The 14,733-nt window shown below is 46.3% G+C and overlaps 1 protein-coding gene across 1 annotated transcript in view; it reads right to left on the reverse strand.

Moving 5' to 3' along the window:
* The window catches only part of axl (AXL receptor tyrosine kinase), a 326,648-nt gene that overhangs the window by 148,989 nt on the left and 162,926 nt on the right, over window positions 1–14,733 (reverse strand). Inside the window, exons 11-12 of the mRNA XM_078241607.1 lie at window positions 6,574–6,703; window positions 4,392–4,483 (exon numbers count right to left, since the gene is read on the reverse strand). Coding sequence (XP_078097733.1) covers window positions 4,392–4,483; window positions 6,574–6,703 — 222 coding nt within the window. The remainder of the gene's footprint in view (window positions 1–4,391; window positions 4,484–6,573; window positions 6,704–14,733) is intronic.

Consider the following 14,733-nt stretch of genomic DNA (forward strand, 5'->3'; position numbering starts at 1 on the left):
CGAAAGTGCGGACCCTTTTGAAGCGGACCCATTCCTTATATTTTAAATGAGACTTATCATCTACTTCTTTAGAGGGACAAAATGTGCGGCTAATTGGAGAAAACGTCACAGTGTAGTTTGGATACTTTTATATAATGGTATCATCAAGGATTAGCTTTTGTAATGAAAGAAACTAAGAATAAAATCCTCCTGCATTGTGGCTGCATTGTAAATTTCTCCTTAGCAGCACGTAATGTCCCTTTGAACACAATTCCCTTACGCAAGAGATTTGGTGGTAGCCCATTAGGTACCAAGGGGGCAATCTGTGGGTGGAGCCAGAGGACATTGGTAGAGTGTTGAACAAATACTTTGCATCTGTCTTCACCCAAGGGAATGAGGATGAAAGTATGGAATTTAGGGAGAGAGAGACTGCGGGGTTCTTGAGCAAATTGGGAAGGACAAGGTATTGGAGGTGCTAGCAGGCTTAAAAGTGAACAAATCTTCAGGTCCAGGTGAATTGTGTCCCAGGCTGTGTCCCTCCCTCGCCACCAGCAGCTGCCTGCCAACCAGTGATATCCGTGCCAAACACAGATCAATACTATATAGTTCAGTTCTGCATTGGACCAGGGGCTAGATCATATTTGAACGGGTGGGTGTTTTGATAGGAGCTGTCAAAGACTGTGGCAGAATTCTCCCATTCCCCCTCCGATGGGTTCAATACCGGGGCAGGGGGAAGAGAATTCAGCAGAGGCCCAAAAATCAGTTTGACACCAGCGTGAATTTCCCGCAGGATCTTCCTGGCTGGTGCCCACTGTGGCAGATTGGGAAATCTGTTGGAGGCCAGCGTGAAACTGATTTGCATTCCATTAATAGGATGAAGGCCCAAACACCTGCAGCTGATTCTTAGTGACACCAGCAGGAAATCACACTGGTGCTAAAGATATCTGGAAGAATGTGATATGCAGGAAGTAGGGACTGAGTTGAACAATAACTGGGGCTGCCTTCAGAGTCCAGAATGGAGGCCAACGACACCCCTGGACCCCAGAACAACACAGCAGTGGGTGGGGGGAACATCTACAGGTGGATCTTCTGGATTTAGTGTCCTAAAGAAGGTGCATCTTCCAGCCTCAGAATGTTCCTGGAGATCCATCTTCATTTTCAGGAGGTCCGCCTTCTTTCTTCAATAATGGGTAAGTAATGTTGGGTGCATTGTCGGCATGGCATCAAGATTCAATGGCAGACCACGTGCCAACAGTCATGGCCCACCACAGAGTATGGCGCAAAACACCCAGTTGCACAATTAATGACGGTGGGACTGGAAGATATGGCATACTTTCCCGCTGGCCTCTACCTTGGGAAATACTATAGGCTCCCATCCCCGCCACAGGACCTAGTCCCAGAGGGATATCACCAAACATGCTACGTTTCCCTGATTCAGGGAGAATAGGAAGCTACACAGTCAAACATAGTCAGCAGAGGGACGGATGAGCAAGAAACTCACATCTTCCCTCTTAAACTGCAGCATTATTTGCTGTAGTGTTATTTACTGCAGTGATCTTTACCGCTGCGTTCTGTACCGTGGCGTTCTGTATCACTGCGTTCTGTACTGCAGCTTTCTTTACCGCAGCTTTCTTAAACGCATCTGTTTTTACTTAAGGGCTGTTCTAATTTACTATCTCCCCACCTAAAATTAGCCACATTGCAGTAATTATGAAGTGCGGCATTTATTGACATAATGTTAAGTTGTGTGAGGATATCTTGAGCAGTGGGGGCAAAATTCTAACCCTTTTCTAGGTGCATGCTATTGTGACAACAACAGTTTACAGCCTATTTAGAGAGTTTGCTGGTAACTGGGCTGCCTGTTATCAACCAGAATTGAGTAACCCAGCAACGTCATTGATCACTTGTCCAATCAGCTGATCCCTGTCAGATTGGCTGGCTTCAATTAGTTTGGCGATGGGACTAATGTTAGTTTTAGTTGTGTCACTGCTCTCTGAATGAAAGGGTTGTGGGTTCGAGCCCTGTTCCAGCGACTTGGGCACAAAATCCAGGCTGAATCATTTCCAAATCAAATTGAAAGGTTTAAGTCTGTGGAATTTTTCTTTTATTTACCCAGCAGAGTAAAAGGTTCCTGGTTGTCAAACTCTACCAGTTTGGGCACTGTTTGGAGGAGCTGAAGAGTTAAATTCCCTCAACTCTCCCAATACCGACCAGCAAACAGACATACTTTTTCTGTACATTTACCTCATTCTCGTAGCAAAAAATTTCAAATTTTAATACTGAATTAATATCAATTTTGTCATTTTGCAGAAACACACTCATTTCACAGAAAACTTTATTCCATCACAGACCAGCAAGCAGTAAAAAAGCAGACAAAAAATTGGATTGTAGCATCTCCCAATTGATTCGTCAATATTATTCCATAAAATTCCTGTCATAGAGTCATAGAGGTTTACAGCATGGAAACAGGCCCTTCGGCCCAACTTGTCCATGCCGCCCTTTTTTTTTAAAACCCCTAAGCTAATCCCAATTGCCCGCATTTGGCCCATATCCCTCTATACCCATCGTATCCATGTAACTATCTAAATGCTTTTTAAAAGATAACATTTTTATCTTTTAAACGGATACAAACGGATGGTCTAGATAGGAACACATGATCGGTGCAGGCTTGGAGGGCCGAAGGGCCTGTTCCTGTGCTGTATTGTTCTTTGTTTTCTTTGTAATTGTACCCGCTAAACTGTCCACAAGTATGAGGTAGAAATGTAGGAATTAGGAGCAGAAGTAGACAAATTCAGCCCTTCGAGCCTGCTCCACCATTCACTCAGATCATGGCTGAACTCTCCCTGGTCTCAAATGCATCTCCCCTGTTCCCCATATCCCCTTATCTCATTTTTTAATTAGAAATATATCTATCTCCTTCTTCAATAATTCAGGCTCCACCGTGCTATAGGGCAGCAAGTTCCACAAATTCACCACTCTCTGCGAGAAGTAGTTCCTCATCGTCTCAGTTTAAATCTACCACCTCTCAACCTATATCTGTGACTTCTTGTTCTAGATTACACAGACAAGTGTGAGATATTGCACTTTGGAAGGACAAACCAAAGAAGAACGTACAGGGTAAATGGTAGGACTCTGAAGAGTGCAGTTGAACAGAGGGATCTGGGAATACAGGTACAGAATTCCCTAAAAGTGACGTCACAGGTGGATAGAGTTGTAAAGAGTGCCTTTGGTACATTGGCCTTTATAAATCGGAGTATCGAGTATAAAAGTTGGAGTGTTATGGTAAGGTTATATAAGGCATTGGTGAGGCCGAGTTTGGAGTATTGTGTACAGTTTTGGTCACCTAGTTACAGGAAGGATGTAAATAAGATTGAAAGAGTGCAGAGAAGGTTCACAAGGATGTTGCCGGGACTTGAGAAGCTGAGTTACAGAGAGAGATTGAATAGGTTGGGACTTTATTCCCTGGAGCGTAGAAGATTGAGGGGAGATTTGATAGAGGTGTATAAGATTTTGATGGGTATAGATAGAGTGAATGCAAGCAGGCTTTTTCCGCTGAGGCTAGGGGAGAAAAAACACAGAGGGCATGGGTTAAGGGTGAAAGGAGAAAAGTTTAAAGGGAATATTAGGGGGGGGCTTCTTCACGCAGAGAGTGGTGGGAGTGTGGAATGAGCTGCCGGATAAAGTGGTAAATGCTTTTAACACTTTTAACATTTAAGAAAAACTTGGACAGGTTCATGGATGAGAGGGGTGTGGAGGGATATGGTCCAAGTGCAGGTCAGTGGGACTAGGCATAAAATGGTTCGGCACAGACAAGAAGGGCCAAAAGGCCTGTTTCTGAGCTGTAATTTTCTATGGTTCTATGGTTCTATTACCCCACAAGAGGAAACGTTTGGTCAACATTTACTTTATCAATCCCTTCTCAACCTTCTAAACGACAGCGCTAACAAACCCAAACTGTTTAACCTCGCCTCATAAGTCAACCCTTTCATCCCCGGAGTCAATCTGGTGAAAATCTTCTGAACTGCCTCCAATGCCGCCACATCCTTCCTCAAATAAGGAGACCAAAACTGGACACAATACTCCGGATGTGGTCTCACCAACACCCTATACAATTGCAACACTTATCTACTTTTATACCCCAGTCCTTTTGCAATAAATGCCAATATTTCATTTGCCTTTTTATTACATGCCGGTAGACGGTTAGGGGGCTAAAGTAAAACCACTCAGAAGGATTTAGCAGACAACATGTGAATGTTCATGTATCAATATTTGAAGAGCCTAACCTGAAGGCCTCAATGTCTTACAAATAGTCTGTAATTTTTACAGCAGGCACCACTTTGATGGCCTTTTGTTTTCTTCGAAACAGGTCAATGCATTTAAGCATTACTGTTATATTAGTGTGGATTACTCACACGTGGCCTCGTTGGTCCTTCGGCTGTACGACTTCTTCACTCGGTATCGTACCACCAGTTCCCCTCTCTCGATCATGGGCTCGAAGGCTTCACTATAGAGCACGTGCAGTGAGTGAGAGTAGGCATTGTACCAATCTTATAAAACAAAAGCATTCTAGGGTTGCTAATTTTTCACAATTGTCTGAGTCTGCAGGGATTAAAGCTTAATCTCCCAGACAGTTCTGCAAACAAACACCCTGGAAAAGAACCAAAAAGCTTTTAGAAAAATTGTGTTATCTTTCATTATCTTTGTACATTTTTGTTTTTTAGTTATAAAACTAAAGGAGTTGGGGAGAAAGGTTGTTTGACTGGCAGTGCCGAATCATTCAATTAGTGAGGATTTACTGTCCAATCGGTGCGAGCCGGGTGAGGTGTCATGATGATGCAAGTGCCAGGAAACCACCAGGCACAGTGGTTGGCACTGGGCAAGTCTCTGCATGCTCAATAGGGAAATCCATACCCCATGCTTCTCCCAAAGGGTTGTGAATCTGTGGAATTCGCTCCCCCAAAGTGCGGTGGATGCTGGGACAGTGAGTAAGTTTAAGGAGGAGTTAGACAGATTTTTAATTGGTAATGGGTTGAAGGGTTATGGGAAGAAGGCAGGAAAATGGGGATGAGGAGCATATTAGTCATGATCGAATGGCAGAGCAGACTCGATGGTCCGAATGGCCTAATTCTGCTCATATATCTTATGAACTTACGAGGCCTATGAGGAGGTCAATGGATGGTCCCCTGTATCTGTGTGGCTATCATAACAATTATTAGCCAAGTACACAATTACTTCTGGGACTTTCTTTGTATGTTTCACATAAAGGACTTGAGTGAAGGATTGGGACTTGATGTCAAAATGTTGTGATGGACATATTTTTAGCAGCTACTGAATAACATGATGCAAAAAATGGCTTGAATAAATCTTTTCCTGCTGTAATGTTTCTTCAGTGCCAGTTTCAATAAGGGATGGTACAGTGTTGGTCTCTTTGTTCAGGGTTTGCAGTGTGTCAAAATCCATTCATTGTCATTCACCATGTTTACTAATTACAAGAGTGACAGACCTTTGAGACTGCCAGCTCATTGGCTAGTTTTGCAAATACTGGCACAAGTTGTCATGCTGTGGTACTGATATCGGTTCTACTGGTTCGGTGTGTTGACCCGAACAGGCACCGGACTGTGGCAACGAGGGGAATTTCACAGTAACTTCATTGCAGTGTTAATGTAAGCTTTACTTGTGACTAATAAATAAACTTTTTAAAAAATCTTTACTGAGTGGCAGAAAGCAGAGGATAGGGGCAGCAGTGATTGTGTATGTGGATGTTGTTACTGTGATGGTACTGAGTGTTTCAGGAAATTGTATATGACGTTAGGTGTAGTGTGATGTTACGTTGGTGGCTTCTGACCACGTGCTACATTTTATGGAGAGGCGGGGGGACGGGGTGGGAGACGGGGGGGTTGCGGGGGGTGGGGGACGGGGTGGGGGACGGGGTGGGGACGGGGTGGGGGACGGGGTGGGGGACGGGGGGGGTTGCGGGGGGTGTGGTGGTGAGCAGAAACGTAGTGTGGTGGACAGTCCTCCCCAGGAAAATTCAACCCAATGTCTTTGAGGCAGTAAAATGTCCCAAAACACTTTGCAGGGATGATTGTCAGTCAAAATGTGATACACAAATTGATTGGAGATGTTTGAAGAGGAAGGAGAGTTACAGGGAGGACTGAGGCAGCTTAAAGAACTGTAATCAATGGTGGAACAATTGCAATGGCGAATGCTGCAGATGTCAAATTAGACAAACATTGAGATCTCAGAAGTTTGTCAGACTGAAATCATGGAGACAAGGTGGGACACACCATGGAGGGATTTGGAAATATGGGTGAGAATTGGAAAATTGAATGTCATCGGACATATTCTGCACCCTACTTTCAGCTTAACTACAGTGGGGCTGCTTTGATTTCAGCTGCTGGTTTGTCAGGGCCTATAACTGGCTACAAATCAACGCCGGCATCTCCACATCATCACAAATCATGGGCAGCAATTTGGACAGGCTCTGGCAACCACACCCCTGCTTTCTTCCAATGCCCCTAAACCAACCTCCCCATCTTAGCCTGGTCCATTGGCTGAGTGGAAAACATGTCAGTGAATTTAAGAAGTTCTCACCCATATCGAACATCCTTCTTTCTCAGACGGGCAACAAGCAGAGCGATGCAAATGGCAGAGACCATAGCCACAGCGACAGCCATCACCACATACCACCAGTGCCATGAAAATCCCTTCCTGTCTGCTTTCCCTGAAAACACAAGAGTTAGGGAGTTCTTACAGTGCAGTGCTTCATCATCTCTATTCACAAATCAAAACTGTTATCCCCAACACTTGTCAAGTCAACGTCTGATTGCAACCTCATAGCTCATCCTAAGATCATTCATTGGTCCTCATATGAGTGAGGGAACTAAGCTGTGTGAAAATACTGGAAATAGACGTTTGCTTTAGCAATCAAAATCATCCTCAAAGATATAGCAAGAGGCATAGGGAAGGAACGGGACAAAGTTATTCAACCCCTCAAACCTGTTGCAACATTCAATTAGACCATTGCTGCTCTGTAAATGAACTCCATCTACCTGAGGGTAGTCACACCTCTATGGATAGGGCTTTTTGATTTGTTCAGTGGTCATGGACAGGCGAGTGTGACTCTGAGTGAGGCAGGTAAGAGGTTCCAGAGAACAGGAGCATAGGGGCCTCAGGGCTGAGGTTCTTTCAGCTGTTTTGGATGAGAGTGGAGGCTGCAGGATGAATGAGCAAACTGGCTATGGCAATGTGGTGTAGGAAGCCATTCAAGAGGGGGAAGCAAAAAAGAACATAGTGGTAGTAGGGGATGGTATAGGGAAGGAATTGACACTGTTCTCTGCAGCAAAGAGCGAGAGTCCAGATGACCTTTCACAAAACCATGTTGACTCTGCCTGATTGTTTTGAATTTATCTAAGGGCCCTGTCATACCATCTCTAATAATAGGTCTGAACATTTGCCTGCCTAGTGCCGGAGTTCAGGGCATCTGCTCTGGGCTGGAGAGGAACTTGCAATGGGAGGAAGTAAGGATCCAGTCATTGTGATCCATGTGGGTACCAACAACATAGGTAGAACCAGGAAAGAGGTTCTGCATAGTCAGTCTGAGCAGTTAGTCACTAAATTAAAAAGCAGAATCTCAACGATAATAATCTCTGGACATAGATTAGGACCTTAATATTGAAGGAGATATGACTTTAGAAGGACAGGAAGCTAGGAAAAGGTGGGTGGGGTGGCTCTGTTTTCATTGCTGCGGTGAGTCAACACTCTGAGTTCTGGTAGGTCACACAGGCATCGTAAACTTACTCTGTTGCGTTGCCCTTAAAGGGACAATCACCATGTTAGTTAAAGAAGAAATTGAGGCAGGAGCCAGGAAGATGTAGTCAATGTTTTCTGCTCAACATCACAGCAAGATAAGGCCCATGTCAACTCCAGGTACAATCCCACATTGCACACAAATGTCAGGGAATGACCATCAACAAGTGGGAAACTAAGCATCTCCCCTGACACTCAATGATGGTATTACCATCGCTGAATCAACATCCCAGATTAATATTGGGGTTAATGACCAGATTTTTATGTGGATCAGCCATAAAAATACTCTGGCTATAAGAGTAGGTCTCAATTTTGCAGTGAGTAACACAGCTCCTGATTTCCTACAGCCTATTCAGCATCTAAATGGTGATTGAATATTCTTCACTTGCCTGGATATGGGCAGGTCTGCACAAGAAATTTGACACCATTCAGGGCATCTGGTTCATAAATGTCCTCTGAAATGACCGGAGATTCTCCCACCTGATCACACCACATCCACTCCCACTCTCTCCACCATTGGTGCACAGTAGCAGCTGGGTACACCATCTACAATATGCCATGAAGGAACTCACTAAGGCTTCTTTGACAGCACCTTACAAACCTGCTGCCTCTACCACCTAGAAGGACAAGAGCAGCTGATCCCTGGGAACACTACCAGTTGGGGATTCTCCTCCAACTCATTCATCTTGACTTGGAAACATACCACTGTTCCTTCACTGTTGCTGAGTCAAAACCCTGGCACTCCCTCCCTAACAGCACTCTGGGTGTATCTACACCAGATGGACTGCAAAGTGTCAAGAAGGTTCACTATCTCAAGGGTTAACAATAAGTTAACAATAAGTAACAAACTCTGGCCTTTCCAGCTACATCTGGTTCATAAATGCCTGTTAGGGAAGGAAATCTGCCGTCCTTACCTGGTCTGGCCTACATGTGACTCCAGAACCACAGCATTGTGGTGGATTCTTAAATGTTCTCTGAAATGGCCAAGTGAGACACTCAGTTCGAGGGAAATTAGGGACTGGCAACAAATGCAGGCCCAGCCACATCACATAAATTAATTTTAAAAGCTCACATGCCATGAAAGAATGAGCTTGCGCAATGTGCAAATTGAAAGCACATAGCTCTCTGTGGAGCTAAGACCTTCCAGACCTTTTTCCAGTGAACCAGACTGACGTGATTAGACCTTTAAGCACCAAGACATAGGGTTGAAAAAGAAGCTACTACCTAACTGGATGAAAGACTGCTTGAGAGGGTAGCAAGCCAGGGTAAGGATTCAAATCGAGGCCGGTTGCACTTTAACAATCATTTGCAGTTGGACTTTGTTGTTGTTGAGAACTATAGGGCCAGATTCTCCCACCTCACCCACGGCTGCGAGTCTCTGGTCCCGCTGCAGTGAATCGGGATTTGGCTGAGCACCAAATTCTCCGTTCTCGCTGGCAGCGGTATCAGGGCATACGACTTCGGAGAATTCCGGCCATAAATTTTTCCACCTGGGATCCACAACCCAAACTCAGGAACAGTTCCAGAAACGTGCATCCAGATTTTTAAAGGGATTAAAGGCAGGGAGTGACTTACTGTCCAACTGAGGACAGTGGGCTGACACCCAATGGTGGGGAGGGTGGGCCCACACCCAATGGTGGGGAGGGTGGGCCCACACCCAATGGTGGGGAGGGTGGGCCCACACCCAATGGTGGGGAGGGTGGGCCCACTGAAACATTGGCAGCGCCACTGGCGGAGGAGGTTGCTGATCTATGTAGAGATAAGCCAGGGAATTACATGAGTCTCACGTCTGTGGTCAGGAAACTATTGGAGAAAATTCTGAAGGAGAGCATCTTTCTCCACCTGGAAAGGCAAGGCTTGATCAGGGATAGTCAACATGGCTTCGTGAGAGGGAGGTCATGCCTAATAAATTTAATTGAATTTTTTGAGGAGGTGACCAGTTGTGAAGATGAGGGTAGTGCAGTTGATGTACTTTATATGGATTTCAGCAAAGCCTTTGACAAGGTCCCACATAGGAAACTTATAAAGGCGGCAAAAGCACATGGATGCAGGGTAATTTGAGGAAGTGGATTCAAAATTGGCTCAGTTGTAGGAGACAGAGGATGATGACAGAAGGCTACTTTAGTGACAGGAAGCCAGTGTCCAGTGGAGTATCACAGGGATCTGTGCTGAGTCCCCTATTATTCATCATTTATACAAAAGACATAGATGACTATGTGGGGAGTAGGATTAGTAAGTTTGCGGATGACACAAAGATTGGCCGGGTGATTGACAATGAGTTGGAGTGTCTTGGGCGACAAGAAGATATAGGCTGGGTAGTCAAATGGGCAGATAAGTGGCAGGTGGAATTTAACCCTTGAAATGTGTAACCTGATACACTTTGGAAGGAGTAATTTGATAAGGATAAATGACACGAGGAAGTTCTGTGGAAGCTCTGCCCAAGACCGCAAGGAACTACAAAAGGTCGTGAATGAAGCCCAATCCATCACGCAAACCAGCCTCCCATCCATTGACTCTGTCTACACTTCCCGCTGCCTCGGCAAAACAGCCAGCATAATTAAGGACCCCACGCACCCCGGACATTCTCTCTTCCATCTTCTTCCTTCAGGAGAAAGATACAAAATTCTGAGGTCACGTACCAACCGACTCAAGAACAGCTTCTTCCCTGTTGAACATATAGAACATAGAACAGTACAGCACGGTCCAGGCCCTTCGGCCCTCGATGTTGTGCCGAGCTTTGTCCAAAACCAAGATCAAGCTATCCCACTCCCTATCATCCTGGTGCGCTCCATGTGCCTATCCAATAACCGCTTCAAAGTTCCTAAAGTGTCCGACTCCACTATCACAGCAGGCAGTCCATTCCACACCTCAACCACTCTCTGAGTAAAGAGCCTATCTCCCACCAAGATACTTAAGTACGTTTCTCTGTGTTCCTTGAAACAAAAAGGGAAATTATGAATGTGAGGCCAGTCTGTTGTTCCCAATGTAGGATGTGGGAGGTCCTGGAGGCTTCTGGCCTCCCGGACGTCCATATCTGTGATGGGTGTGTCGAGCTGCGGTTCCTAAGGGACCGTGTTAGAGAACTGGAAGTGCAGCTCGAGGATCTTCGTCTGGTTAGGGAAACTGAGGAGGTGATAGACAGGAGCTATCATCAGGTGGTCACACCAGGGCCACGGGAGGCAGGCAAGTGGGTAACGGCCAGGAGGAGGAAAGCTCGGGTGATAGAGAGCACCCCGGTGGATGTGCCCCTTCACAATAAGTACTCCTGTCTGAGTACTGCTGGGGGGGGACAGCCCACCTGGGGGAAGCAGCAGTGGCCGTGTCTCTGGAGCAGAGTCCGGCCCTGTAACTCAGGGGGCTAAAGAAAGGAGGAGGAAGGCAGTATTAATCGGGGACTCAACAGTAAGGGGGTCGGACAGGCATTTTTGCGGAGGCAGACGGGAGTCTCGGATGGTGGTCTGCCTCCCTGGTGCCGGGATCCAGGATGTCTCTGGTCGCGTCCTAGAAATCCTGAGAGGAGAGGGAGGGAAGCCAGAGGTCGTGGTACCGCTGACATAGGTAGGAAGAGGGAAGAGGTCATGAAAAGAGAATATAGGGAGTTAGGTAGACAGTTGAGAAGGAGGAACGCAAATCTCAGGATTACTGCCTGTGCCACGGGAAAGTGAGAGCAGGAATGGAGAGAGGTGGAGGATGAATGCGTGGCTGAGGGACTGGAGCAGTGGGGCAGGGATTCGGGTTCCTGGATCATTGGGACCTCTTTAGGGGCAGGTGTGACCTGTATAAAAAAGACGGGTGGCACTTGAATCCCAGGGGGACCAATATCCTGGCAGGAAGGTTGGCTAAGGCTGCTGGAGAGACTTTAAACTAGAAAGATTGGGGGGAGGGAATCGAGATGAGGCAACTGGGAGCGAGGAGGGTAGCCCACAAATAGAGAGGGATTGTAGACGGGTGATGGAGAAGGGGAGAGCTCAGACCAATGGTTTGAGATGTGTCTATTTTAATGCCAGGAGTGTAGTAAATAAAGTGGATGAGCTTAGAGTGTGGATCGATGCTTGGAAGTGTGATGTGGTGGCCATTACGGAGACTTGGGGACAGGGACAGGACTGGATACTTCAGGTGCCGGGTTTCAGATGTTTCAGAAAGGACAGAGAGGGAGGCAGAAGAGGGGGGGGAGGGCACTGCTGATCAGGGATAGTGTGACAGCTGTAGAGAAGGTGGAAGCCGTGGAGGGGCTGTCTACGGAGTCTCTGTGGGTGGAAGTTCGGAGCGGGAAGGCATCAATAACTTTGCTGGGTGTTTTCTATAGGCCGCCCAATAGTAACAGGGCTGTTGAGGAGCAGATAGGGAAACAGATCCTGGAGAGATGTAGTAATAATAGGGTGGTCGTGATGGGAACTTTAATTTCCCAAACATCGATTGGAATATCCCTAGGGTAAGGGGATTGGATGGGGAGGAGTTTGTGAGGTGTGTTCAGGAGGGTTTCCTGACACAGCATGTGGATAAACCTACAAGAGGAGAGGCTGTACTCGATCTGGTACTGGCTAATGAGCCTGGACAGGTGTCGGATCTCTCAGTGGGGGAGCATCTTGGGGATAGTGATCATAACTCTATCTCCTTTACGCTAACATTGGAAAGAGATAGGATCAGGCAAGATAGGAAAGTGTTTATCTGGAGTAAGGGGAAATATGAAGCCATCAGGCAGGAGATTAGAGGCGTAAATTGGAAGGAGGTAATCTCGAGGGAAAGTACCGAAGTAAGGTGGCAGATTTTTAAGGAATGTTTGTCTGGAATTCTACATGACAACGTTCCGATGAGACAGGGAGGTTTTGGTAGGTTACAGGAACCGTGGTGCACGAAAGCTGTGCTGAACCTAGTCAAAAGGAAAAGGAAAGCGTCTAATAGGTTCAGAGAGTGAGGAGATGATGGGGATCTAAATGAGTATACGGCTTGTAGGAAGGGACTTAAGAAGGAAATTAGGAGAGCCAGAAGGGGTCACTAGAAGGCCTTGGCAGGTAGATTAAGGAGAACCCTAAGGCGTTCTATAAATATGTGAAGAGTAAAAGGATGAGATGTGAAGGAACAGGGCCTATAAAATGTGACGGTGAGAAAGTCTGTACGGAACCGGAAGAAATAGCAGAGGTGCTTAATGAATACTTTACCTCGGTATTCACGGTGGAAAAAGACCTGGGTGGTTGTACTACAGGATTGAGGCGGACTGAGAAGATTGAGTTTGTCGACATTAAGAAAGAAGATGTGTTGGAAATTTTGAATAGCATCAAGATAGATAAGTCACCGGGACCGGATGGGATGTACCCCAGGTTACTGTGGGAGGCGAGGGAAGAGATTGCAGAGCCTCTGGCAATGATCTTTGCGTCGTCGATGGAGACTGGAGAGGTTCCGGAGGATTGGAGGATTGCGGATGTGGTTCCTATATTCAAGAAAGGGAATAGGGATAGCCCAGGAAATTACCGACTGGTGAGTCTAACCTCAGTGGTTGGTAAGTTGATGGAGAAGATCCTGAGGGACAGGATTTATGAACATTTAGAGAAGTTTAGTATGCTCAAAAGTAGTCAGCACGGCTTTGTCAAAGGCAAATCGTGCCTTACAAGCCTGGTGGAGTTCTTTGAAAATGTGATTAAACACGTTGACGAAGGAAAAGCGGTAGATGTGGTTTACATGGACTTCAGCAAGGCATTCGATAAGGTCCCCCATGCAAGACTTCTCGAGAAAGTGAGAGGGCATGGGATCCAAGGGGCTGTTGCCTTGTGGATCCAGAACTTGCCTGCAGAAGGCAGAGAGTGGTTGTAGATGGGTCTTTTACTGAATGGAGGTCAGTCACCAGTGGAGTGCCCCAGGGATCTGTTCTGGGACCCTTGCTGTTTGTCATTTTCATAAATGACCTGGATGAGGAAGTGGAGGGATGGGTTGGTAAGTTTGCCGACGACACGAAGGTTGGTGGTGTTGTAGATAGTTTGGAGGGATGTCAGAAGCTGCAGCGTGACATAGATAGGATGCAAGATTGGGCAGAGAAGTGGCAGATGGACTTCTACTTGGATAAATGTGTCGTGGTCCATTTTGGCAGATCAAATGGGATGAAGGAGTACAATATAAAGGGAAAGACTCTTAGCAGTGTACAGGATCAGAAGGACCTTGGGGTCCGGGTCCAAAGGACTCTTAAATTGGCCTCGCAGGTAGAGGAGGTGGTTAAGAAGGCGTATGGTGTGCTGGCCTTCATCAATCGAGGGATTGAGTTTAGGAGTTGGGAGATAATGATGCAGCTTTATAAGACCCTCGTCAGACCCCACTTGGAGTACTGTGCTCAGTTCTGGTCGCCTCATTACAGGAAGGATGTAGAAATTATTGAAAGGGTGCAGAGAAGATTTGCAAGGATGTTGCCTGGATTGGGTGGCATGCCTTATGAGGATAGGCTGAGGGAGCTCGGTCTTTTCTCCTTGGAGAGATGAAGGATGAGAGGCGACCTGATAGAGGTGTACAAGATGTTGAGAGGCATAGATCGGGTGGATTCTCAGAGGCTTTTTCCCAGGGCTGAAATGGCTGCTATGAGAAGACACAGGTTTAAGGTGCTGAGGAGTAGGTACAGAGGAGATGTCAGGGGTACGTTTTTCACTCAGAGGATGGTGGGTGAGTGGAATCGGCTGCCGTCAGTGGTGGTGGAGGCAAACTCGATAGGGTCTTTTAAGAGACTTCTGGATGAGTACATGGGACTTAATAGGATTGAGAGTTATAGGTAAGCCTATATATAGGCCTAGGTAGGTAGGGACATGACCGGCACAACTTGTGGGCCGAAGGGCCTGTTTGTGCTGTAGTTTTTCTATGTTCTATGAACTTTATAGTTATGCCCCCTAGTAACAGCTGCATCCACTCGAGGAAATAGTCTCTGAACGTCCACTCTATCTATCCCCCTCATCATCTTATAAACCTCTA

This window comes from Mustelus asterias, chromosome 24 (genome assembly GCF_964213995.1).
Source record: "Mustelus asterias chromosome 24, sMusAst1.hap1.1, whole genome shotgun sequence".
NCBI classification, from domain to species: domain Eukaryota; kingdom Metazoa; phylum Chordata; class Chondrichthyes; order Carcharhiniformes; family Triakidae; genus Mustelus; species Mustelus asterias.